Source organism: Strix uralensis, chromosome Z, assembly GCF_047716275.1.
Source record: "Strix uralensis isolate ZFMK-TIS-50842 chromosome Z, bStrUra1, whole genome shotgun sequence".
NCBI classification, from domain to species: domain Eukaryota; kingdom Metazoa; phylum Chordata; class Aves; order Strigiformes; family Strigidae; genus Strix; species Strix uralensis.
This window is the reverse complement of record NC_134012.1, coordinates 69,355,648-69,382,367: the sequence shown is the minus strand read 5'-3', so window position 1 is coordinate 69,382,367 and position 26,720 is coordinate 69,355,648. Positions and strand designations below refer to the sequence as shown.

Here is a 26,720-nt window from a genome sequence, read left to right as displayed (position 1 = left end):
TATTTCAGCATTGACAGATCATGGCCCAGCTTCTTCCTGTGAACTCATCAGGGAGTTGCATTTGGCACTCTGTGACAGCCAGCGTGCAGAGACACCTCTCCTTCCACTGTCTCTGCTACAAATAGCTGCAACCTTTAACTGATGGACAGGACAAGCAGCAAAGGGAAATAAACAGCTCTAAGTGCCACGGCTAGTCAGAGCCTCAGCTCGGATGAGTCAGCATGGCCCCTGCTGTACCAGCTATGGGGCTGGCTTTGTTTCTCCATTTACAGGCTGCAAACCAAAGCACAAAGGAAAACTTCCCAACTGCTTGTCATTATTATAGTACAAGTAAAATAGCTAAATGTAAAGCTTTGTCTGAAAATAGCCAACAAGTGCCTTCCCTTCCCCACTCCACTAAATATTTAAGAAGCCCAGCAGCACTAGGACCTTTTTCAAGACTTTTCTGTGTTTAGGACCGTGGCCTTTTCCCTCCTGTCAGTATATCAAATGTTGTTACCACTATAGTATTTCAGTGTTGCTAAACAATGCTTGCAAACATCCACTTAGACTTTAAGTAGTTCTACTAAATTTTATGCAATCTTTTAAGTCTTTCTTTCCCTGATCAATCCTGCAGATGATAGATTTTTGTTTACGCTAACTTCTAGGAATAGATTTTCATTGTATAAATACATTCAAAGACATTTATAGGCAAAGAGGGTGGTGATTATTTATTGATTCTTAGCACTAATGTTCCAGTCATCCAATTGGGAAACAAAAACAGTGCAGTGTGACCTACACACCAAATAAACAGACTGAGTGAATGCTGGAAATGCCGAGTTTGAAATACATGCAAGACTGAAATTTGTTTGCATAAGTTGTTGTAAGACCAGTGCAGAAACCTACCTTAATAGAAATCAGTTTGGGCACAAAAACACAAAGATAGGCCAAAATCGTTACATACCTTATTCAGAAAAAAATTGCAGTCAGTGATTTGTTAGTGGTAAGTAGCTTAATCATTGCTTAATGCTAAGAAAGAGCATTTTATTGAATATCTGGGAAAATATGGAGGAATTTTTTTCTCCTGAAGTTTTCTAGCTCTTTCAATCTTATCTTACAGTATGGGAAGCTTCCTCACTTGTCTTCAGAGCATGGGAGATACAGTAAGAAGAGTCTTGTGGAGGTTGAAAAGCTAATTTACTACATACAGATCATAAAAACACATTCTTACCTCATTTGTAAGACAAGAGAAGACATGCTCTAGTGTCTCTTAGCTGGCTATAAGAGACAACATACACTACATATTGTTCCAATGTGTTTGGAAGAAAATTTCTGCTAATACAACCTTTATCTTTTTCCCAACAAGGAGATTCATTAAGCTATGATCAAAAGTTTAACTTGCTTTGGTATTTAATTAAAATCAGATTCATTGTGTGCATATTTGTATGTTGCAATTCCTACAATATTTGACAAAATGTAAACCACAAACAAAGTTAAGAGACATTCCAGGATTTTTCTTTATCAGAGTGCTAAATAACCCTCCATAATTCTCAGTCTCTAAGCAAGAGCATAGTAAAACTGGCCTTTCTTCAGTCCATCAGCCCAGGTTGAGGTTGGCATACTCTGGTAGGGGTCGAGAAGAATTCAGAAGCAGTGAACAATGAGGATAACCAGGAAAATAAATAATAAAATCACAAAGGCAAATGTTTTCTGTTCTATGGTCATGATGGGATTTGGTGTCATGTTCCCAGATGGCACCAAAGTGGCAGTGAATATCTCTCCATCCATCATACAGGGAAGATGAAACAAGTAATCCCACAGCTGCCTTCCTTTCAACATCAGTATGCTGAGGTCAGAACAGAAGCCATTTAGATGCACTTTGCTATCTGTAGGGTAAGGGGGAAGCAATGTTAACTGTGAGTAGGTCTTTGGTTTGTTTATTTCAATGCAACTTTCTCCTAATGCAGAAAAAATGAGATGGAAAAGAACTTGACAGCAGGTCTGCTTGTCCCTGCATCATATATAAGAGACCTTTTAGAAGTCCTGTACTGTTTTGTGGCAGTGCAGAATCCAGCCACTGATATTAAATATCATTACACCCTAAACTGGCAGTAACTTCTCCCTACCTACTACATCATTGGGACTGGAGCAGAACATTTGTTTCCTGCAAGGGGAAAAATGAGGGGTTTAATCACACTGCTCCAGTGGGTAGCCCACAGAAATGGTAAATTGCATGCCTTGTTGCAGGACAGATGAGCTACAGTTGATGCTACGCTAAGTTAGCGGAGAGGGGTTTGAAAACCAAATGTAGTTACGGTTTTATACATCAAAAATGTTTTGAGGTGGGATGGACCACTATCCACTGCAGGCCAATAAAATGCATGTGTCCCCATGATGGAAGGCAGAAACCATTCAGTGCCTGTAACACTGCATGAAGAAAAGGCATAAATAATTTGCATTTGAATGAAAGAAGATTTAGGAAAGCAGCCTGAAGTAAGTCAAGTGGTAATTTAGCTCAAGGTCAAATGTTTCCTATTCTTACTTAAAATCAGAATCAGGTTTACAAACACAGTCAGCAAGAAAATGTTTTTTATGTCACCAGCTCTGCCACATCAAGAGCATCACCAGGATTTAGGACTGAACTTGGCTGTTTCTAGACAGCAGAGCATATGCTGTGCTACCGCCTGCCTGGCACATCTGCTCCCTTGACTGTCTGTCTGGGTGTCTGCCTGCTATTACTTCCTCCTCACTTGCACACAGGACTTTACTTCCAGCAAGAGGGAAGCATTGCTGGATGCCACAGTTTAGGCCTAGTCATCTGCACCTCTGAAATTACCTGTAAAGTGTCCTCAGGAAAAGAGATTTTATGCTATAGATTATATGCAGTAAAATACTAAGACTACATTGCGAAGCTGAATGGAATGTATTTCTGAGCCTTGGGCTTCCAGACAGCCTTCTGTGTGTGCTCATTACACTGAATAATTGCAAGCTTTGGGGGGCAGGCAATTTGTCTCCAGAAAAAGGCACAATACCTGGCATCCTTTGACCTCTTTATACCACTTCTTTTGCAAGCTAAAACTTAAATGAGATCATTAACCATTTTCTTTGTGACAAAATGCTGTTTAACTATCCCCACTTATACAAGCACATGGGTACTTGAAAGGAGAAGTTAATTAGCTAAAGATATTAATTGGGTGTATCTATACGCATAAGTCATTAGGCTTGGAAGCACCTTGGCACGGCAACGTGAGCTTCCACACTCCTGGCCTCTGGTCATTCACCTGGAGCAACTGGTGTAAGGGAGTTATCAGCCCCACATCTTCCTCCCTGCCCATCACTTCCTGTTGTGTCAGCAGAGCTCTACTGTCATTGGGCACCACAGACTCTTTTCAACTGGAAACATTCCCTATCTAGGAGACTCTACAGAGCGTACATGGCAACATACCTTAAGCTGTATTTTCTTGCATGAGAACCTCTACACTCCTCGCAAAAGTTCCGCCAGTGTGCTTGAACTCCATCCCACCTTGGTGGTACTGATCAAAGCCTGACAGGGAGGACAGGAGCCTGGAAGAGGGTGCTGAGGAGCTGCAATGAGAGGCATTCCCCATGGCATGAGAGAGATTTCTGCTCAATGATCCACCTCTAATGCAGATCCCAAGAGGCAAGAGATGAAAGCATGAGTGTGGTGCACACTATTGGTATCCCCATTTCAGCACAAAGGTATCTATGCAGGAAAAAGAAATAAAACATACATATCATAACAAGGGAAGTGGTAGAAACCAGATAATAGTAATAATAACAACACAACCTGAATGTGATCCTTTTCAGCTTGTTCCAATCACTAAATGTTAAGCCAGGTTATAGCATGGGTGGAAAATCTTCAAGGTTGTTTAAAAGTTTGTTGATGTAACCAAGATTCCTCTAGGTGCAGAAATGCTTCTTTTTTTTTCCCCTCACATCTCAGATTAAATCATAACTGACAGAACAAACAGATTATCCTTCACTTAAATGACTAGCCCTGATTTTTTTTTTTTTTTAATGTAGAAGTGCCCACTTCTATTACTTTCTGTAATGGGTTCTTTGCACATGTGTCTAATCCTTTAATAAGTACACAGTTGCACATCACTCTATCCATATCAGGATATGGATATGTCAGTGTGCACACATCCATTAGGTCATTCAGTTATAGCTCTCCCTGAGGTGCTTACAGTCTAAGATACTACATTTTTAAAGAAATAAAGAAACAGAGTAAAACTTGCATATCGTTAGTGGCATTGAATGGACAGGTTAGTCCTTGGCACATCCTAAGCCTTAATAGTCTTCATATAGTTTCAGGTGCCCACCCACAAACCAGTAGCTGAACTATGAGCATAGGGCCTGGTCAAATGTCACCAAAAGATAATTTTTCTGGTCAAGCCCCTAAGATTTTTGAAGTTAAAATGTCATTGGATTAATTAGTTGATAGAGCTATCTACACATTTGTATGAGATACAAATTCTCAGGACTCTGATGAGTTAAACTTGTTCAAAGCACCTTTGATTGGTCTTTCTGTGCTTTCAGCATTTCATTTGCTTCAAAGTTCACTTTAACTGAAAACTGCTGTATGTTAAAATGATTTCCTTAGGGATAACAGTTTAAAGCTTCTTACTTTGAGAACAATAGGGCTAACAGAAAGAATGGCTTTAAGATCTGCACCTCTAGGAACAACATATTTACAATTACATTTGGCTTTGTTCCATTGTTTAAACTGCCCCCCCTTTATTACCATGTAAACATAAATTGCATTGTGTATCAACACCCATACATTTATGTTCTTACTGTGAAAGACTTGTCTGTTGGTGAGTAGTTGCAGCCAAACAGACTGTAGGAAATTGCAACTCAGTTTGCTGAGTAGAATCTTACTTATACCCATTTTGCCAATTTCTGTATCCTACCTGTTCATAAACTTGCATATCATTCCATCCATGTAGCTGCAATATGGCACAAATCCTCTGAGATACAGAAGCTCTGGAGCTGACCTTTCAGTGGCCATAAATTGTTCCAATACAGACGGAGGTACACACAGATTAGCACTGGCTGGCCCTTCATCTTTCAAAATGGTGAGGAACGGGTAGCTCAAGAAACTATTGAAGACATCCAGACTGAACTGTGACATACATAATCTATGTGTGCATGCATTTAAAGCAAATATTTTAATTAAGAACATTAACAATGAAACACCATAGAGTGGCAACATCTGTTTATTGCTATTTTTTGACAGATCATTTACTGAACAATGTTCCATGTAAATCACATAAACCAAATAGAAAACAGGCAAGTTCAAAGGAGGAATATGACCAGCAGAAAACCATTTGAGTCACAGGGGCTTGCAGCCTTGCTAACTAGACACAAGGCCAAATTTCCTGCTACTGCAGCTAGCTGTACAGTTCTGCTGACTTAATTACTATCTTGCCCACTTACACTTTTGGCTCTGTAAAATTTGATTGATAAAAATTGCAGTTAAGCAATAAACACATCAAGACATTAAGCATCAAGACATGTAAACACATTAAACAGGATATTTTCCTCTCTCTTTTAAGTCAACACTGGGGACTTTCTTTTGCCCTTCTTTTTCACTGAAAATTTACTGTAAATCTGTAAGGTCCTGTGACTTCACTGGGTGCTTCACAACTTATACCTGATATGCAGGTATGATATATTAGTGGAGCAATGGGTTTTCCATTATGAAATATCTCATGGAATGTAACAAGCACACAGCTGTGCCAAGACCATGTGCATGATTTTCCTATACCACCCATACTAGTTTCACTGATGACTCACTTCCTTAGCTACAAAAACACATGGCAAGTTTCTTCATGCTCAAACATCTGTACACAAACTATTTCAGCAAAGATATTCCCATGCACTCACAGCTCAGTTGCTGTGATTGATTGACATTTTAAACCTATCTTAAATAAACAAAACTTGATTACAAAAAGTACCAGGCTAACAAAAACACATGCCCTTCTCTTGTACCCAAATGTGTCTTACGTTCCTTCATACTGTATCCTGTACTGTTGTTTGCTGCATAGTCTAAATGGATATATTAACAATGCCCTTTTCACCTGTACTTCATCTTTCCTTCTCACAAATTTGATATCAAGTTGACATTGCCTTTCCCCTGCAGGCACATAGCCTTATCATCTCTCAACGGCTTTTATGGACAGATCTTTGTGTGCAAAAAGAGCCCCTTGGTGCACCATACAGCTGTTGACATTGTGAAAGCAAGTTGATGGGGTTAATTTTAGCAATAAAACAATGCTAGAAAGGGATCTGTTCTTTCTTCTGTAGACCCTCTCCAATACCATGCACCTCACTTTTACTTAATGCACTGTGGAATGTTTAAAATGCAAGCTCACTCTTAATGTGGTAATGTGCACACAATATTTTGAATTCCTCTATATAAACTGTGTGAGAATGATTATACACAAGAAAGGTCAAAGTTATTCTAAAAGCTTGAATTACTCACTGCTTTTGCTAAAGTAATTGCTAGCTTTATGAGATAGTACTTGGGAAGATCTAAAGGTACGGATCTGTGAAACATCAATATATTTACACCATCCAGGAATCTGTGCAATGGTTTGAAACATGCACCAAACAGACCATTTGCCTTTCGCTATATACACTCTTCTTTTAAAAAGAGGGTGTACAGATACACAGGCATCAGTATTGCAATACATGGCTAATATCCTTATAGGCTGGATCCTACATCCATCAGCAAGTTGAAGATTTATTGTCTTAACAGTCATAAATCCTTACCAAAAAAATATTTGCAGCTCAAAATTACAATAAATGGATTTTAAACTACCATTTCTGGCATCAGTAAAAGTTGAACTGTAATATACTTCCCAGAAAGTAAACAGGGAATACACAACAATATAATCAGTATACATTAATTTAATTATTGCTACTTTTAAGTCTAATGTCAGACATAACAGACAATACTAGCCAGGTATATGCAACATAAATGTCATAACTTTATTAAATAAATGAAGAAAATTAGACAATTAATTTCCGCAAAATAAATACCTTCATCTAGTCAGTAGGGGAGTTGACCCATTTCCCACTGCAGCACTTACAGGTAGTTACAAGTATCTTTAGTTTCCTTTCTTCTGCACCTTTCTTGCATCAGTGACTGCCAAGGAACCCGTGAATACCCAAGTTCAAAAGCTACCTTTTGAAGGCTTAGAATTTTACACAAAAAGCCCCCACAAAATCAATGAGAATTGTACTTGTATGCTAGAAGTAATTACCTGACAATAGTTTATTTTAAAGTAAGGCTATAATTTCAGTTCTGCCTTAGCAACTCTTCAAAGGATTCTGCTAGGCTGAGCACAGCAGTCACCTGTCTGAAACCATCTTCAGCAGAACATTAACATTAGAAAGTTGTACCAAAAAAACCCAATCATAAAAACCCACAGGGTATTCCCACACCTCTGCAAAATCAGACCCATAATCTGCTAGTGCTTCTCTTTTCTTTATTGATTGTTGTCAGTAATCTATCTTTTTAACACCAATTAACACTTCTTTTATCAGTCAATCTGAATATTGATTACAATTTATCCTCAGACAAACACCTTAATCCCTTACACTTCTTAAAATTTAGTGGACTATATGAACGCCAGTCGTGTACTTTAGAAGATAAACTGACCTTGCAGGGGGAGAGAATATAGTCAATAACACCTACTGCTTAACTTCTGAATTTATATCTAGGGATTTTTGCCCTGGAAGTTGTACTTGTTTCCACAAGTACAACAAAACTGCCTTTGATATTTTATTTTGATGGAAAATATCTAACTAAAGTGAGAAAGTTCCTGTTTTCCTTTGCCATGAGAAAAAAGAAGTCAGTTTTAGAATATCATTCAGATAGGCTGATTAAAAAAATGTAAGCTTTTTTTTTTTCTGAGAGTTTCTACTTAAAAGCAAAGAGATACACACACACATGCACACAGATCCCAAACCATTTTACTGTGACAGAATGTCATTTGTTTTGATCTCTTACAGGGAGCTTCAGCCTTTAGATATCCCATATTTTCATAGACGAGAAAAAGAATATGGGATATTATTCTCCTCTCATATTTCCTTCAGGCTTCTGGTATGGACAATAGATTTGAAGCTCACAAGAACTATATTCCTTTTTCTCCCCCTTGAGAATTTTCCCATGGAAGCATCCTTTACTTTAAAACATTGACCCTGCCAACTGCATTGTGGTTGGCAGGGTCAATGTTGTGGAGCATGAGACCAAGGTTTTGTGCATGTCATAGGAAAAAATATGCTTGCAGACATGATGCAAAGCTGCTGGCCAGATTACCACAATGCAGAGATGGTAATTTTATGGACAGCCATGCAGACAACCAGACACATCCATGCACCCTGGGTGTGCTCTGTCTTAAAGCCATTCAGTCTGGCTTTTCAAGCTTTATACAACTAAAAACAAAGAAGAAAGCACCTGCTCTTGCCATCACATAAAAACTTTCATGAAGGGCTCCCTCAGCACCTTGCCCTTTGCAGGGTAAGCAGGTAAGAAGGGCTATCCAGAGACCTAGGGTTACCACACACAAATGTTCCATGCGAGTGTGACTATTTCAATTGCCAGCACGTTACTTTGCAGAGTAGTTACAGAAGTATACAGGTCAGCATAAACCATGAGGCAGTCTGCCATACAAATGCGTTATGCTCACATCGGGGTATACTTCTGTCTCTTCAGGAAAACATTTCAGGAAGGATTTTTCCGTGCCTTGTTCTCCTTGTCACACATGGGCATAGGTCAGTCTGACACTGTTCTGCACCCTCTGAATCCCTCAGGATCTGTTCCTCTTGACGAGCTTCAAAAATGATGTCCTAGGGCTCCTTCCTACACTTCCCTTAGCACAATCAGCATCTCATTCTGTGACTTTAATGAGCTAACTTCTGATTTTCCTTTGGGGGATTTTCCACTTTCTGAACCTGAACTCTGCACAGCTAGGTTTGATCCACTCCATTGCTATAGCAAGCAACTTCTGGAAGGATAATTGTCAAGGTTTAGTAACCCCTCCTTGTCTGGAAGATTCATGACAAGACTTGACAAAAGAGGCTGGATTACATTCCCAGAACATTTCTATCATAGGGATTTTGTAACATTACAGAAGCTTTATATTTTGCATTTAAGTATTGTCAAATCACACAGTCTTACAGACTCAGTAGCACATTACCGCAGCACCATCGCTCTGTGATCCAGCAAGCTGCTGTGCCTTCTGGGGTGCACCTTTTTGTCATGAAGAAACTCTTCATCACATACTTCCCTTTAAACAATTCTCATTGTGATACAAGTTGTCATCCACTCAGCTCCAAGAAACTAAGCAAGCCTGCAAGAAAAGAAGGAATGATTCATTTATTACAGGAAGACAGATCATAAGAGTGTGAATCTATAATCCAGCAATGAAGTAGAGGTTTGCTCCTATCACTGTGTATGCATTTTATATTAATTAGCCATTGGATTGAAAAAGGAAAAAAAAACCCAACAAAACAAACAAAACAGAAATAATCCTGGGAGCCATCTGGTTAACATATAAGAGATGGACACTGCTGCTACACTGTGTAGGTTGGACCCCAGAGGAGGTGTATGCAGTGCTTTTGCTAGGATCTGCTCCCAGTAAGGTTAAAGCAGGTGCCAGGAATTAAGTGGAAAATCCCTGGAGTGTCTCTGACCTAGTCGGTCAGTCAGCAAGGGAAAACAGGACAACAGCCTAATGAGTTCAAGTAGTTATTAGCCAGGGAGTGTTTTGGATCTCGGTTTCAGAGTTAGGTTCCTACAGTCCCCTTAATGGTGCTTTATGCAGCTAATTTTTTTGCTTGTGACTTTCAGGTTTAACAGATGCTATAGGGTCAGCTCTTGTAGGGCTTGCAATGAGTGCATCCAACCCCAGAGACTGCAGACTCCTAGATTCTTATTTGACTTGAAAACAGTATGCTTCACATATGTCTTTGAATGAAATGAATGTAAAATTCTGAAATAAATATCAGAAATATATTGGTATTTCTGGTAATTTCCTACAGTGCTAGTAATGGAATGAATCTGCATCTCCAGCAATTTAATAGGAAAGTTCCTTTAGTGCTCTTCAAAGAAAGTTTTTAATCAGCTAATATCATTAAAATATTTTCCAGAGCCTTGACTTGCTTTGCTATAAAGTTGTGTTTTACTCTGAAAAACTTTTTGAAAAAGGAAGCTTTAAGATAATTACATTTAATGTTTAGATGGGCTTCAGTTCCAAAATCTAAACCCATTTCAAAAAGTGTAAATAAAGGCAGCCTTTCAGTAAACAAACAAATTCTGATTAAAAGCCATAAATGCAATCCTGAGACATTCACTGCACCTTAAGACCCTCCTGCCAACTTTTTAGTGTGCTTCTATTTTTGTCTGCTCACAGATCTGTTACTTACTTTTGGAAGGTGGAGGTGAGAGCCCTGAAGTGCTGCTTCCCACCCACTGTACAAGCAGTGGCATGCCACATAAACAGTAGCTGACGTCCCATTTGCAGGTCCTCTGCCACTACATCTACAGGGGGAAAGGACTGTGCAAACTTTCCTTTTCCTGCAGAGGTTTCTCTCCCAGCTGTTTTTACTGAGCTTCCTTAACACTCATAGTCAATGCCAAGACCTGTCTTTCTGTGTCAGGCTGGTAGAGATAAAGCAAGGGAGAAAGATTTCGGCTGATTCAGCAGCATTTGCAGCACAGCACAGCCTTCCTCTTCTCTCCTGGGAAAGCAGGGTAGGCCAGGTGTGCTTGGCCCACGGGTCACCAGTTGCTTAACACACTGAATCTTTTTTTCCCTTGTGGATGGCTTCAGTTGCCGCTAACATCTGGAGGCATCCCTCCCTGTGACGTGCATTTGGCTGGAAGCACAAGCCAATTCTGGCAGGTGCTGTGAACAACCTGACTGCAGGCATAGAGTCAGATCAGGAATCCCTCGGAGAATATGGAGGCTCCCATCCCTGCTCTCCCCTCCAGGCCCTGCACTGGCACCTCCTCACCTCCACCACAAGACATTTTGCAGAATAAACCCAATTGCTATATTCATGCCCCATCTGAGTCAACTGAGTCTTTTCAGGGCAACTCCACTGCATTTCTTGTTTTGTGCATGCATGGGGAAGTTTTCTTTGTCAGGCTTGTAAAGGTGCATGAATATCCTCCTTAATGTACATCATTCAAAATAACAATGTAGTTTAGACATTTTCTGAGGGTAGTAGGCAAAAAATGTGACTCCTAACTTATTATTAGTAAAACTATCTGGCGCACACGTGGCTTCCCTATGGTAACCTCAGAAGAAAACTTTGACATAGCATGACCTGTTCCCTGCCTTGTCTATTTAGCACACTTCTAGACTGGAATTTCATTTCTGGGATCCACATATTAGCCAGCATTTTCCACGGCAATTGATTGAGCTCTCCCATATATGTTCAGTTTGGCACATTAAAACTGTTTTTGTGGGACCAAGTAAAACTGAAAACAATAAAAACCTGGAGCATTTCTAAAGTGTGCCTCAGCCTGGACAGCAAGTATCTACCATTGCCAGGGCAAAGCAGGAAGGATAAAATGTTGCAGAGGGTAAAATATTCAGATATCTGAAGGAAAAGTCATATTATAACTGAGATTTACTTTGGAGACTGTGTAGCTTCCCTGCTCTCCTGTCCTAACATAAGTGGTTATCTCACATTTCCATCAACTGCTGTAATCTTTAGCACCAACTGGTGCACAAACCAGAGAGCCTGCAATCCCATCTTGGCCAGAGAAAGCCATGAGAAATTTTATTTTGCATTCAGTGTAACTATCATCTGATAGTCAATGTTGACATATGTTTATATGATCCTAATCTACAGAGACTTCTAAAATCTGCCTAAGAACAAGGTGAAAATAACAAATGTTGGGGCAGGGAGGGCTGTTGTATCTGGAGAAGGGAGGGGAAAAAGGGAACAAGAATAAGTTGTGGGCTCACAGCACCTTCTCTGGAGGTATCAAAAGCGTCAGTATGATATAGATAGCTTTAAATCAAGCTCTCACATTCCTATTTGTGTGTTTTACATTTATGCAGCTGGTCCCATTTCAGACTCCTCCTAAGCATCTCCATTATGGCTTTGCCACAACAGCTGACAAATGCCGTCCTGGTTCAAACTACTTGGAAGTGCAAATTGACTCACTTACCTCTGACTGACATTGAAGGCAGGCAGGAATGGGGATCAGCCACCACAGAGTGCAGTGTAATACCTGTAAAGTGCCATATGCTGTCATCTTAAACCAGAGGTGGCATTCAATGCACAAACTCATTGTCCCCTAGTACCTCAGAAGCTGTGTTTGCAAATTATATCACACTAATATTGATTTATTTTTCCTTCATTTGTATTCTTTAGTGTGCATTGTAGCAATACCAAAAAAGCAAAATCCTTAACATCATTTACGTAAGTCATCATAAGAGCCAAGATTTCAAAGTTAATTTACTTTCTTTGCATTTTTCTCTACTTCCCAATTTTGTCTTAATGCAGCCTAGATGTGATACCTAACATAACATGACAACACTGCTGCTGCAAAAACATAAAGCTTTGTAAAAATTTCTGTTTCTCTTCTTATAGCTGATTTATGCAGGCAGCTGTGTAAAACTCAAATGGTGTCTGCATATAAGAATGTACTAGGTGTCTTGTGACTGGCAGCTCCAGAAAAATACTGATTTAAACTTATACCTTGTATGGACACAGCATCATAAAAGTGTACAGAGTTCTATCTTTAATCCATAGGTTTACTAGTGATTAAACAGCAATGTACAATTTTACTACTATAATGCTGAAGATTAAGAGATTGAATTAGGATGCCTTCCAAAAGACGTCACTGTATTGCATAGAATTGTGATTTGGTGTAATGCAGTTCAGTAATGTCAGTCAAGGTACACTTTATGCCTAAGTCTCATTAAAAAAAAAAAAAACAACCAAGAGTAATATCACTGAACGGATTTTATTGTTTAAGAAATTATAAACATAACATTCCTATTCCCACATTTAGCTAGCTTGCCTTAAAAGTCATCTCAAAATAACATAAAAAACTTTGGAATAATGAGTATGAATAGATGTGTGAGAGCTTAATGAGCAGGATGCTGGCTTTTTCACTGTTTGATTTTGTCCTGATTTTCAATAATTTCGCAGAACTGACAGTTACTGCTGAGAAGTGAGACAAGATTGTCTCAGCAGAGAGGTTGAATGTACCAGCAATATAACTGCTGATCTTTAGAGCAATTTGGGATGATGAGTATGTTTTTCCCTTTCAAGAATCCTGCTTCCTTTACAAAAGCTGCCCCTTTTCACAGTGATGTCATCCTTTTAGAGTGTGTCATGAAAGGAAGAGTTAGATCCCTTAAATAAACCCATACAGTTAAAATTTCTATACAATGTGCTACAGATTTCCAGCCAAGGAAGCTGGTAACGCCCAAGTGATTCTTATCCCCTGTTTTGGTTAAATTAGGGCCTTAAAGGAATGAAAGTCATCTTGCTGGCTAACTCAGAAATGCCAAAGGTGACAGTGTTTTTCAGTAAAAAACACAGAAGTTCCATAATGAATGTTTTACACACCCAGCAGTATAACAGGTCACACTGACACAGCCAAAATGGGACTTTTATCCCCACAGCTAAAAGCTGTCATTGATCTAGAATTATACACAAATGCTATGTATTTGCATCAGAAAACAACAATATAATATTAGGAAATTTAAGTAAATGTTCATAAAAGCAGTTATTTAATGTAAGAGAATACTACTTTCACAAAGGCTGCAAACTGCATTTCAAATGTGAACATAATGGTTTCAGGCAACAAAAGACGAGTTATGCAATTGTCTTTTTCAAACAGCATCATAACTAGCATATCATAATGTTACCTCTCACTGTGCTGTCTTGTGGAATTTATAATTCTTCAAAAATAAAATTAGTCTCCTTAATTAAAGCTAAAAGTATGTGAGCCCACATAAAGAGACACATAGACAGTCAATACAGCTATTTAACACTGCAGTTAATTTACATTCAAGATATGTTCACATTTTTCATGACTGGGGAAACTGATTTAATTCTATTTTAAAAGGTGGTAACAAATGTAATGGGCTTCCTTTGAAAGGCCCTTAACACATTAATTAAAATTAATCTGAAGGATTCTGCATGCTCTTGAACTGTGGTAAGGGAAAAATATGTCAGGTCCTCAAATGTACATTGAAAAAGATATTTCAAAAGCATGAAAGCTTCCCTATGTACTACTACATTTTTTTCATGCCAACAAATTTGTCATTTACTAATAGAAATACACCTAAAAATGTATAACCTTTAACTTGAATCATATTATAACTGCTAATATATCAATAAACCCGACCTACATTCCTATTTTGAAAAGCAGTTGGATATAGCCTTCACTTTGTTTAGGCTGATATTTCAAAAATCAGTGATGAACTCAGATGACACTATTTTTTCAGCCTTTTTCCTTTGTTTTGAAGGAGTAATGAAAAATTACCAAAATCACAAACAGAATCTAAGTTACTGTAGACTGCTTTTGGACAGGCAGCAGCGAAAGAAGGAGGCTCCTTTCCACTTCCTCCTATAATCTCGTCCAGGTTGCCCATATCACTTGGTACTTTCTTTCCACCAAAGCCACCAGGCACAAGAAACTGATGATCTCCTGGGAATATCTGTAGCCAGCTGTTTATCTCCCTACTTCTTGCTTCCAGACAGACTTTTCACACTGCAGCAAAGTCAGTGTGTTAGCTACTGCCAAAAAAGGGGCAAACTTCTTCCCACCCCACCTTTAAGCCCCGAAGGTTGCCACCACTTCATTTGCATCAGACACAGCTGTTGTTCAACTACAGCATATATCAGGTATGGAAAATCCACCCGGGGAATAAAAAATGAAACAAAACAAAAAAGTTCTCATCAGATCATTTAGCATCCCAAGAAAGATGGGTACAGAGGGGAGAACCTGAAGACAGAGGAGCAGGACTGACTTTTTCAGCAGCAGCTTATTATTAGATTAGCGTAGTCAGATCTTGAAACTGCATCCTAAGCCTTCCTGCAAAGCTGTGGAGAAAAATGACTATGCAGTCACCTCTCCTTAGAGATGGATGAAGAAAGACATTAAAACAGATAGGAGGATCCATGGGTATGCCACAGCTGTGGTTACCTTGAGGAGCAGATATGCAGTAGGACTGTAATAGATCAAGAGAGCTGGTTACAGATGGACTAGGGTGATTTCAGCAGTTCGCAGTTAGGCTGCATGCGTGGAGCAAGGTGAAAAGCAGCTGTAGGAGGAGATAGGGAGAAGCAGTAGGAAAGAAGGCCGAAGAGGGAGATTTGAAAGATGGCTGATTGCAAAACCATGGTTTCAGTTAAGTGCACATGAGAGCAAGAGAAGAGTCTAATGACTTAAAGGAAGGGACAGCAGTCTTCTGTCTATCAAAATACTGGGGAAGAGGCCACAAGAAAATGCCAGCTAATAGGTTGTATGCATACATGCAAACACAAATATATATTAAGGTATTCCAGATGTAATCATGCTATTAACTGAAGACATTTCTGATAAAGGAGCAGAATTATTATGGCAAACTGCAAGACTCCCAGCCTTCCATACCCACTCTTCTCTACAGTATTTGTATAAGACCTTTCAGCACCAGCAGTCACATGGCCAACTGTGAAGTGCCCTAGTCCTGGTGGAGCTGTCTGTAGATCTGCTACCATGCAGGAGAATAAGAAGATGGAAGCTCACCTTTTCCTAGAGGTCTCATTTTTCTTATATTCTCACTGTAAGGTCACAAGTACAAAACTGAGGGGAAAACTCCAGTGCCAATTTTGAGAGGCAGCTTCTCTATCACACATTTGCAGAGTGCAAAGTGGGATTGTGGTGCTTTTAAATTTAATATGATATGATAAATCTAAAGCCCCAGAGGGTTACTTTATCCATTTAAACAGAAAATAATATTAATATCCAAAGGTCTTCCTCATGTTCTCTATCCTTAAATCACTTTCACAAGAAATGGAAAACAGTTCATCTTGAAATAAGAAATAATTTTTTTGTAGTGAGAACAATCAATCACTGGAACAACCTCCCCAGGGACATGGTGGTGTTCTCATCACTGGAGGTTTTCAAGATGCAAATGGACAGGGTGCTGGATAATCTCGTCAATGCTCCCTTTCCCACAAAAGGTTGGACCAGATGAGCCTTCCAGGTCCCCTCCAATCTGGGCTATTCTGTAATTCTATGATTCATCTGATACATCTGATATGTCAAAGATTAAAAACAAAGGAAAAAAAGAGAGGGACAACAAGCCTTGTTCTGGGAAATTTCACTACACATCATAAAGCTGCAAAAATGTCCACAATATTTTTAAAAACTTTTCAATACTCTTAAATTGTTCTGATTAAATTCAACCACTGTATGATAGAGTATTTTGACCAACATCTTGACCTTTAAAAGGCATATAGCCTCGTAAAAGGCGGACTGCAATCTCACTAAAGACAGGCACAGGAAAGGCACTGGTGCAAATTCTAACTGCAGCTTGCAGCAATGAACACTGAAAATGCTACCAAAAGAGTGTTCCATTGCCTTCATGCGCATAGCCTTCATAAGCACAAGCATTTATCAATAAAGCTTTCTGATGACATTAGACCTTTGTAGCCCTTAAGGCTTTCCAGATGATAAAACCACATTTAACATGAATTGTATTTAAAACTAAGATATAAAATAGTATCAAAATGATTGTGAAGCTTATGAGCTGGCTTAACGGAGCTGGAGACTGCAAGCTTCTGTCTCTCGGGCTCTGCAACGGTATGACAGTATTCCTCTCATGCTGCCTATCAAGGTAACTTTGCTCTGGTTTGGTGGGACATCCAATGGGGATGAAAAAAGTTAACATTGATTCATTAACTCTAATTTACTCCTTTGTTGCCAGCAAACAGCAAGACAAAATGAGATATTGTGCAAAATCCTCATGTGACTTCAAACAGAGACCTCTGTTTTTTATTTAAAACAAAATGTTCGTTGGGCTGCATAGCTAATAGCATGAAACTCTCAGAAGCCAATATTGCTGTTAATGTTAGTCAGCCAGTTTATTTGGATAATTTAGTCTTTTTTCTACTAACAAATTATTTTAAACACTTCTTTTTGAAGGAGTGAGCAAGAACAAGTCATAACTTAGCTGTGCCTGGTCACATATCATAGCTTCTTCTCCTAGACTCAAAGCACATCAAGAGGCAGTGCTTCTCCCCTCCTCTGAGCAGTCTACATGTTCTGCAATCATCTCTCCAAGGGTTTTGCAACTACTCATTCAAAACAACAAACCTATTAATCTTGCTTTCCATTTTCTCCCTATGCCCAGTCATTCTGAAAATCTGCAAGCATAGACCTTCCTGTCTCACCCTGCTATCCCATGTCTCCTGCCATCTCGGAAGTCTGAAGCTGTCATCCTCTGCAGGATTCTACCACTCACAATTGCATCTACTTCTAGTCAACAGAGACACCTTAGCATCCTCTTAATCTATACCTCTAGCAGAGAATCTGTGCAAAATAGCTGCACTTGAGTAATTTTCTTCAAGTTACCCTAGTTTAATAGAGAGCAGCCATCCTGTAAAGCAATCAATCCACCATTTGCTCATCAGTGCTGCACTCACATCTGTGAGGCAATGAGGGGACCTTCACAGCAGCACTGCAGTTCACTTGCAGTGGTACCTGAGCTTTCTCAGGGAGCTAGTACAGCTACTGCACTGGTTGCACTTCACCTGAACTAAGATTTTGTGCTTTTTAGCAAGGCAGTGCCCTTACACCATGAAATACAACCTTGATTTGCCACGACTGCAATAACTGTAGATATTACAAACAGCTGCAAAACCATCTATCTCTTGTTTATCCTGCCATTTTGCTTGTCTAAATGTCTTTCATTTCAGTGAATTCTAAATGCTCACATAAATATTTTCTCTTTGCCTTAAATTTAATATGTTTATGTTTCACCCAATTCTTTATCACAATTGAGAGGGCATATTATTACATTCTCTTTGATTGTTTTTCAGTTCTAGTTCAGAAAAACCTGCTGTGCAGGTTTCTTGGTAGACTCAAACTATTTCATTTTTCTGCACATGATCTTAGCAAAATGTTACAGAGAGAAAGTCTCCTCAGGAAAAAGCAAAGGAGACTTTATTTTGACAAATATTTATAATGAGAAACTCCAAAACTGTGTAAAAAAATAAATCAAATGTCTCTGAATTTACTTTTATTTCAGGAGAATTTGGTTTCCTGCAGATAATTTTGATCCTGTAGAAACTGCATTTTCCAGTGAAATGCATTTCTCTGAAAATTCTCAAAAAAGCTTTCACATTTTTTTCACTAAAAATACCAAAATGATGTCTTCTTTAAAACATAAAAATGGGGATGAAAATCTCATTGTCCCATTCACAGCCTATTCCTGTAATTACAAACAAACCTTGAAACTGATGTCTTTTCAGTCCCATTATTTGAATCCAACATGAGATTTTCCTAAGGCAAAACCAATTACACCAGAATTATTCTGGCAGATGTTAAACATTCAACAAAGAATGCTTCTTCTCATCCTTCTTCATTTTGTGAGCCATTTGTGTGCATTTGGATCCTGCTTGCCTGCCAATTTCTGCATTTTGATGGCTAGAATCTTCATTTTTCTATAAGTGGAAGATGAATTTCTCACATGGTCACATTGTCAGTAGGAACTGGGCTTAAGTAAAACATCAAATAGCCATAATTAAATTGCTGGAGTTGGCAGCACTGTCTCAGCAGGAAAGCAAGTGAGGTTTTGAGTAGCTGAAGGCTCTCAAGTGGTGTTCTGACTCACACAAAGGGAAACCACACGACCTTATTTTGGGAGTGTCTCTTTGCACCTTAATCTAATAAGGCAGTCCTGGGGCTCAGTTGGTTTTCAGAAGAGCAGTATCATAAATCACTGTCATTGCTGTCCTTATCCACCAAGAAACACAGACACTGTATTCTGAAACTGTCTCACACCGCTTCTTCAGGTATAAGTTTAGAAGTGCTTTGAACTCCACATTAGAAGTCCTTTGTAGAACACATGCAAGCTTCACACAAATGTTTAAACAAGACCTGTGTACTACTTACAATGAATCACTGAATCTGTGACTGTCTTTAAGGTGCAGTTGTAATGCTCTGATGAAAAAGGCTATTTTTTTTTCTGCTAAGATATCCATTGGACATCTCTGGATAGGTTATCTGTTTTCCCAGCGTCCTTATGACTAAAAGTAACAACATAAAAGAAAATAACTTTTGAACTCATTCAGTGTGATTTTGAAAATGTACTTCCAGAAGCGTACTTTCTTTAAAGAAAATGATAGTTTCTTGGGAGTTAGGGACAAAATAAAACAGTAAGGACTGCTAAGGCAGCACAAGACAAAGAGGTTAACTGGATGCAGAGTCTGCAGGATGTATGTCAACCTTAAGTAAGTACCTGATAAAATTGCTTTTCCACACAAGCAGATTGAAACTCATAGGCTCAAGTGTGACCACAAATATAGTGTGACCACAAATGTAATTGAAGACAATACTAAACTAGATATGGGCTTGAAGATGTGATGGAGAAAATGGTGAAACTTAACTACACAGGCATCCTCTCATCTGCAGGCAACTGCTGATTCAGTACACATCAATAAACAGAGACTATCTTTCAAGAGAAAACTGATCACAAAGTCAAAGTAAAATAAAAGAACAAGCAAAGCAGGGAAACAGGTTTGCTGCTTCCCTAAGAAGGGAGCAGCAACTGACAGAAAACTATGTATCAAAAGAAAAAAGAAAGGAAGCAAAACTTGACAAAACATATTAGGGCTCAAGAAAAGAGGAAATGGGCAGGCAAAGGCTCAAGAGAGACTGCAACACAGAATGGCCTTCTGACAAATGACTTGTTAAGGCTCAGGTGCTAGTGAAGAATGTGTTAAGTGTGTGTTGTGGACGGGACAAAGAAGAGAAGATTCAGGTTATCTCCAAGAGAAATCATTCTCTCCTTGGGGGAAAACAACAAAACTAGGATAACAGAACAAAAGTCAATAGGTTGCTCTATGTTTGGATCCTTGAGAGATGCTTTGTGGCAAGCTTTATCTTCTCAATGGATGAACTCTACCTGAGACCTTAAGTCACTTAAACTAAGCTGTTAGATCTAGAAGAACTAACAAACAATCTAAAGTTATTTCCTGTTTTCAGCTTATGCCCTTACCAAAGGCAAGTATAAACACAATGGCCTTTTGCTGGCGTAATGTTTGATGAAGAATAAAACTGGATATTAGCCCTATAACTGAGCATGCAAGTCCTTAGCATGTCTTCTCCAGTCTGTATATGAGAGATAGTAAGGACACAAAAATCTGGAATACACTTATAAAATAAAACTAACAGGAGAGGCAGATCACGAAGATATTTGTGAAGAGAGAACAAGATGCCATGGAAGAAGTGAGAAAACTTGAGGACACAAGTAACTGAAATGGGATTCAATTTTAGAATAGAGACCTCTGTTACGCACACAGGGACAAATAAAAAAAATTCTGTTTTAAGATGAGAATTGACTACCAAGTGAAAGGAAAGACCTGGAAGTATGTATCTGATCACAGGATGAGTACACGTACTCCAGATAATGACTTAGAGCACTTAACAAAATGTTAAACAAAGCAACCAGAAAATGCTGTGCAATAAGTCTTGTCAGTTGCTACACTGTTTTTTCATTATTTGCTACTTCCTCAGAAAGCCCATGTAGCTCTGGAAGAACACATGGTTATAATTTAATATAGAAATGTAAGCAGAACTTTAGCATTAGGAGAGAGCCATCCTCTCTAGTTCCAAAAGTCTATCCTAGGTGCCTCTGATTAATAAATTAATTAGTCTGATTTATCCAGTTTTACGTGTAAAATTGGTTGAAACTCAGGTTGTTGTAATCTTAATATGTTAAAAGTAAGCTAACATAAAATTTAAGATGAGATGCAGTTTAGAGCATTCTAATTTTATACTCATTATTGTAATCAATAAATGAAAGATCAAAAGTTCTGCAATGTGAAAAAGCTATAGATATTTTGGGGTTGCATATTGGTTCCTTTTTGTTTAAAATTCTGTTAAAACTATTTCATCTTCATATTTCCTTATTTCAAAGTATTGGAATACTACTATTCCCTTATTTAGTGTTTCTTACCAGTACTTCTATGAAGCCATGACACTCAATTTCTAATGACAAACTGTGAAGAAATATCCAAAAGGGAGTAGGATGACTTATTTGTAAAATTGTTTCTGGTCTGAAACTGTGCATGACAGGGCATATACAGGTTTGTTAATATAGATACTTAACCAGCAGTAGAGTGAATCACTTAACTCATGGCACAAAATTCTGTCAGAATAGAAAATCTATAGCAAAATTCATCAGTCTTCATGTATTTTGCTTACTTTGATTTTGGAAGACTGCTGTGACTCCCTGTGGAGAATTGTAGACTTTTTGGTTTTCATGCCTATTCAAGACATAAAATTTTGATACTTGAAAAAATGCACTGGGGTAGGATGTGACTCCCATCCTCCCTGCAGTTCCCCTCCTTTGCATGCCACCAAGGACACATGAATGGATTTTTTTAAAAAAAGCTGCAATTTGTATGTAATTAAATTGTGTGTGTTGGGCTTGGGTACTTGGAGAGATCTATTCTGAGATCCATTCTCAAGTGTGTGATCACTGGCATTTTTCCCCAAAAGGATGGTGTGTTAGGAATGGGGTTTCCTCACAAGCACTCAGATCAGGTAGCCTCTCAGCATTTGTCTGGAATGGACAAGAGCTGCGTGTTTCCTTGCAGGCTGTGCTTAGATCCAGGTGTTTCCTCTTGTTCAATGACTGTATTATGACTGTTTGTTAACCATAACTTTCATTTCCATGGCAGTGACAGGATGGGAGTAAACGCCACAGATAGCGTCTGAAATGCTCATTTTTGTGTTGTTTCCCAAGAGTCCCAGTCCACACTGAAGGAAGTGGAAGTTTTGTATCAAAGTGTACATTCCTGAGCAGGAATAGGCATGGTGTTAGTAGGAACAGAAAAAACCCCAACATTTACTGTTTGATTAACAGAGAAATAATTAGCCTAGGTTAATGAAAGTCAAGTGAAATGAATAGGCTATCTGTAAGCTAAATGCATACTATCTATCTAAATGTCTTTGCAAACAGCCACAACCTAAATAGACTTGTCTTTTCCCCTATTGCTTAAAAATACTGAAATCTGATGTATTCTTTTCCATCTAGTTCAAAATCTAAGAAAATAAAGTCTCTGTTGTCTAAGAGAGAAGGGGTTTGCAGATTTTTGCATATTATTTGACTTACAGGAGAAGCTTCCAACATAGTGAGGCTGACATTGTCATAGCAGTTTGGAGTCAGAGTCAGAAAAGAGAGAAGCGATACTGATAAATACAGCTAGTGGAAGTAATGGGCATGAATTTTATCTGCTACAGCCTCTGTTTGAGACCTTCCAGTACATAAGCACTATTTCTATTATTTTCTACAGAAGCCTGAAGCAATGGGCTAAATACTCAGCTGTAGATTCGTTATGCTTCCCTGATTTTATATGCATTTAAACTAAGGATCTATGAGATGGTACTTTGGAGTGGGTTAAATCTGAAATACAGAGAACTATTAAAACCAGCTGGTTTTAATTAATTTCTTTAATCTAAAAATACCTGTCTATCACTGTTGATCCAGTGTGTTTTGATTTCTTTGGAACTACATGCTAAAAAATCCCCCCCGAAATAAAATAAATCCAAGAAGAAAAAAAGAAGCAAAAACATTTCTGAGGCCTTGAAAAGGGTTGAACATTTTAATTAATGAAACACCTACAGAAAAAGATTCCCTCATGGAAGGAAGGATAAGAGATTGGGACATGTCCTGCAGATGGGAAGTTGTATCATCTTGGGGGAACGATGTTTTTGATTTTTTAATGAGAGTTTTCTGGTTTGTTTAGCTATAAAGCAAAACTGACTAAAAAGCCAATTTTACTTATAAGACCTCCGTGGCTGGATTAAAATTATCTGCCCAAATACTTTCAGTATTTTCATGTCTCTTTTGACGACAACATACTGAGTATTTCCAAACAGATGAAGAGAAACATTCAATAGGACTTTACTACATTCTCCTCAAACTGCAAGAGTAGTTTTATAAGTAGTCAACCCTGGTTCCAAGCTACAGGAGAGGGCACATATACCACAGTTATCTTCAAGGTGTTATTTCAGGGGCAACACTTTCAGTGGGAGACAATTTTTGAAATCTTAGGCAGAAGTTACTGCACAGCTAACATTAAAAGAAGCTAAATGTATTTATTCATTAGCATTACTGATCTCTTTGGTTTAATGACTGACCAGGAGATCTCAGATTTTTAAAGCATGGTTAGCATTTATTTGTCACATGGCAAACAGCTTATCTCCCTACTGCTGGTTAATGAAAGTAATTTATTTCTCTCAGGGCTAGACCCTGCAGTCACCTGACATCCAGTGCCCTCATGTGGAGACATGAACTGTAACTGTCTGAATGCTGACAGCATTGAGGAGTGCTTGCCCAAAGGCCCAGTGCTTTGGTTCTGTAGACACACAGATCCTTAGGAAGGATATTTGTGTATGACAGATCTCCCACATGTATCTTTATCACTAGCCAAAAGCTAGGGACAAAGTAGTACATTCACTTAAAAACTTGTATTTGCAATAATGAAACAAACTTCGAAAAAAAATTAAAAAGTTCACATTAGTAAGATGTTTGGCAATTAAGATTTTCCTTGGCTATTAAGATCATCCTTAATACTAGAGATCTGTTCAGCTAGCATCTTTCCCCAGGTTAAACTACAACAACTGTTTCATAAGCAAAGATAGAGCCTCTTTTTGGTCTAATTGTCTAAAATGGTGTGAAAGCATCATCCTCTGGAGTTTACTGGGTACTATGCTTTTCAGTGGCTTTCCTCAAGGACAAAGCTACAGATTCTTTCCTCAAGAAGAAGAAAAAAATCGGTTTTATCTTTCATTCATGTATAAATATACACACATATATACATATACACACATACATAAACACACACACACACAAAATGTTTAACCTTGAGACAGAATTTGGGGCAGATGCTGGTCTTCTTGTGATCACCAGCCATTCCAACTTTCCCGAGCTAGGATTTCAGCCTCTGTGGGTTCCAAAGTGAATGGTGGCCTAAAGACACATCCACATGAAGAAGCAGAAATGAAAGAGTAAAAGAGTTTGTGCACACTTCCAAATCGTGAGAAGTTGTAAGTTTTGAATGGTCAGGGGAAGGGCTAGAAAATACAGGTGACAGTTGAGTGTTCTATTAGCAAATGTCAGATACTGCTACGGACTGACTCTTTTTGGCCCATGCGTTTCCTGGCAGATAACACACATATTTGGCTTTTGCATAGAGTGTCTTCTAGGGAGGTCAAAATGACCTTCAAACAAGCAAGATACCAGTATTTCTTTAAAGCAGATCCATGATGGGTTTTCTTGTCAGAACGCATTACTGAGAACAGCAACAGCACATAACTCTATTCAAGCCGATAGCCTGCCTCATTACTATGGCTCAAACATTCAATTTGAGGATATAAACCAAAGAAAATGAGTGGTTACATTTCATCAAGTGTCAAATGTCCAGAAAGTAACCGTAATTTGCCACATGACTTTGGCAAGAGTTCTTTTAATTAACTGGAGAATGAATTATGGCCAAGTTTATATGTTGGGAAAAATGAAATCTGAAATACCTGCTGCAATGCTTTCTGCTCCTCTGAACACATACAGCCACTATGCAGAACATGCACCAAAACAAGCAGAAAAGCAGTAATTCTACATTTATCTTACTCGCTCTCTCCTCAGATATGAAAGCACTAACTATTTCTCATGTCAGAAGTAATCATGTAAACAGGTTATCATCCCATTTAGCAGCACCTTATTCAAACCAGCATGACACTTTGAGGACTAGTCTTTCTTGCTGTGCCAAAACACAGTTAGTATGTCTGAGCTAGTCTGGTTTAACAGAAGAAAAGTACGGCAAAGCCAGCTGTCCTTCCTACCTGCAGAAACTTACCTTCTCTTGTAGCCCAAGGTGCCATGAAAGGTTGTGTCTTATAGTTTAAAACTCTGCATGCAGTACAATCCCTTCTACTCAGCTCTTATAGTCTAGGACGAAAAAAAAGGCAAAGCGTTCAGATGAGAAGGTTGATTTGCCCTGCTTATACATACATAGTTTTATATACTATAAACATCTAAAAAATAATATTATGCATATACATGATCATATATGTATGTATGTGTATGTATATGATCAAAGTAATAGAAACAGCCAGACTACTTGATCAGAATACAATTTCTGCTGTGTTTTGCCCAAGCTTGTATACATTGGGCAACTACAATATCTTCATTTGGTGGGCCAGTTTAAATCAGGCTCGTAACTACCAGGTACCCAGGGTTGCGTCAGTGATGAATAGATTAGGAGGATTCTTTGTTAAAGAATCACAGTAAACTGGTCTTTAGGCAACATTTATGTCAGTAAATAATTAGAATCGAGGAAGAGGCTCAAGCACCGCCCTGCCGTGTGTTTAACCCTTAGCACACTCATAGGCATCACTGGCTTATGCCATAGTGTGCTCTGCATCATGACGCCTGGCACAGTTTAAGTCTAGCATGAGGGCCAAAACAAAGAGGTGTTTTGGATGTGACCACTCTGTGGCTGGCAAAGGCCTTGAAATGTTATTTTAGGGCTGAGCTTGACAAATGAACAGACTTGTGCAGCATGACCATGGAGGAAGGGATGTACAGCTGCAATGCCACCCTCAGGCTATATGGTCCTATGTCCCAACAGAACAATGGCAGTGTTCATCACACCAGCTTCCCAGACAGGGATCCCTGACTAGTTCTCCTGCTGTCTGTCCTTCTCTCCCTGCCTCCCCCTTTCCAATAGCTATTCTGTGGGTTTGAGTCTGCACATGCAAAGGGGAGGTGGTGTTACCAAACTTCAGTGAGATTAGGCAATACACACTTTTCCTCTGCTTCGCCTACTGTCAGCCTAGTGTCACATCCCACTCAGACGAGGGAGACAAGTGACTCAGATTCGCAAATCCCCAACGGAGCAGACAACAAGTCTCAAAGTCCAAACATTTATTAACTACCCACAATGTACTAATTGAACACATGATAATTGGCTAAGTATAGAGCAAGTTGTGGCAAGCAATACAATATGCCTTGCATTTCTTAATGGGAAAGGGAAAAGAGGGAGATAGAGGGAATGGGGAAATACAGATCACCATCTGGGTTTCCATGTTGATCCTGTCAGCGAGGGTTCCAGAAGGCATCTGTCTTTTTCACTTGCATCTGTCTTCTTTGCTTCACTGTACTCTCCAGGCCCCCCCCTTTCTTTCCCCCGCCTTGATTTATACACACTTTCGTTGGGTCCATCCCCTAGGTCGACCCACATACCTACATATTCCATGTATGGGGAGGGGTAAGGTGTTTCATGGGATGATGTAATTAGCATGATCATGTTAGCCTTCATTAGCATATTGAGGGGTGCTAACTTTAATATGCATTTTGTGGATAATGAAGCAAAGGTCATTCACCGGACAAATGGCCCTTGAAATTTGGCCAGGTGCACCAGAGCAGAGCCGTCCTGTCTCCACAGGGCTCCCTCTTCCA

At 38.9% G+C, this 26,720-nt stretch overlaps 1 protein-coding gene and 1 long non-coding RNA gene across 2 annotated transcripts; both read right to left on the bottom strand.

Annotated features, from left to right (window-relative positions):
- Positions 1–812: 812 nt before the first annotated feature.
- Positions 813–3,525, bottom strand: CTXN3 (cortexin 3). Its single transcript, XM_074856350.1, is given in 2 exon segments — positions 813–1,865; positions 3,425–3,525. A coding segment is annotated over 1 exon segment (282 nt). The 5' UTR covers positions 1,819–1,865; positions 3,425–3,525; the 3' UTR covers positions 813–1,536.
- Positions 3,526–5,152: 1,627 nt separating this feature from the next.
- On the bottom strand, positions 5,153–25,210 carry LOC141937413 (uncharacterized). The gene is made up of 3 exons (XR_012626959.1): positions 25,117–25,210; positions 12,197–12,259; positions 5,153–9,362 (listed from the first exon to the last, which is right to left on the bottom strand). It is a non-coding gene; the product is annotated as an uncharacterized LOC141937413 (long non-coding RNA).
- Between the last annotated feature and the right edge of the window lie 1,510 nt (positions 25,211–26,720).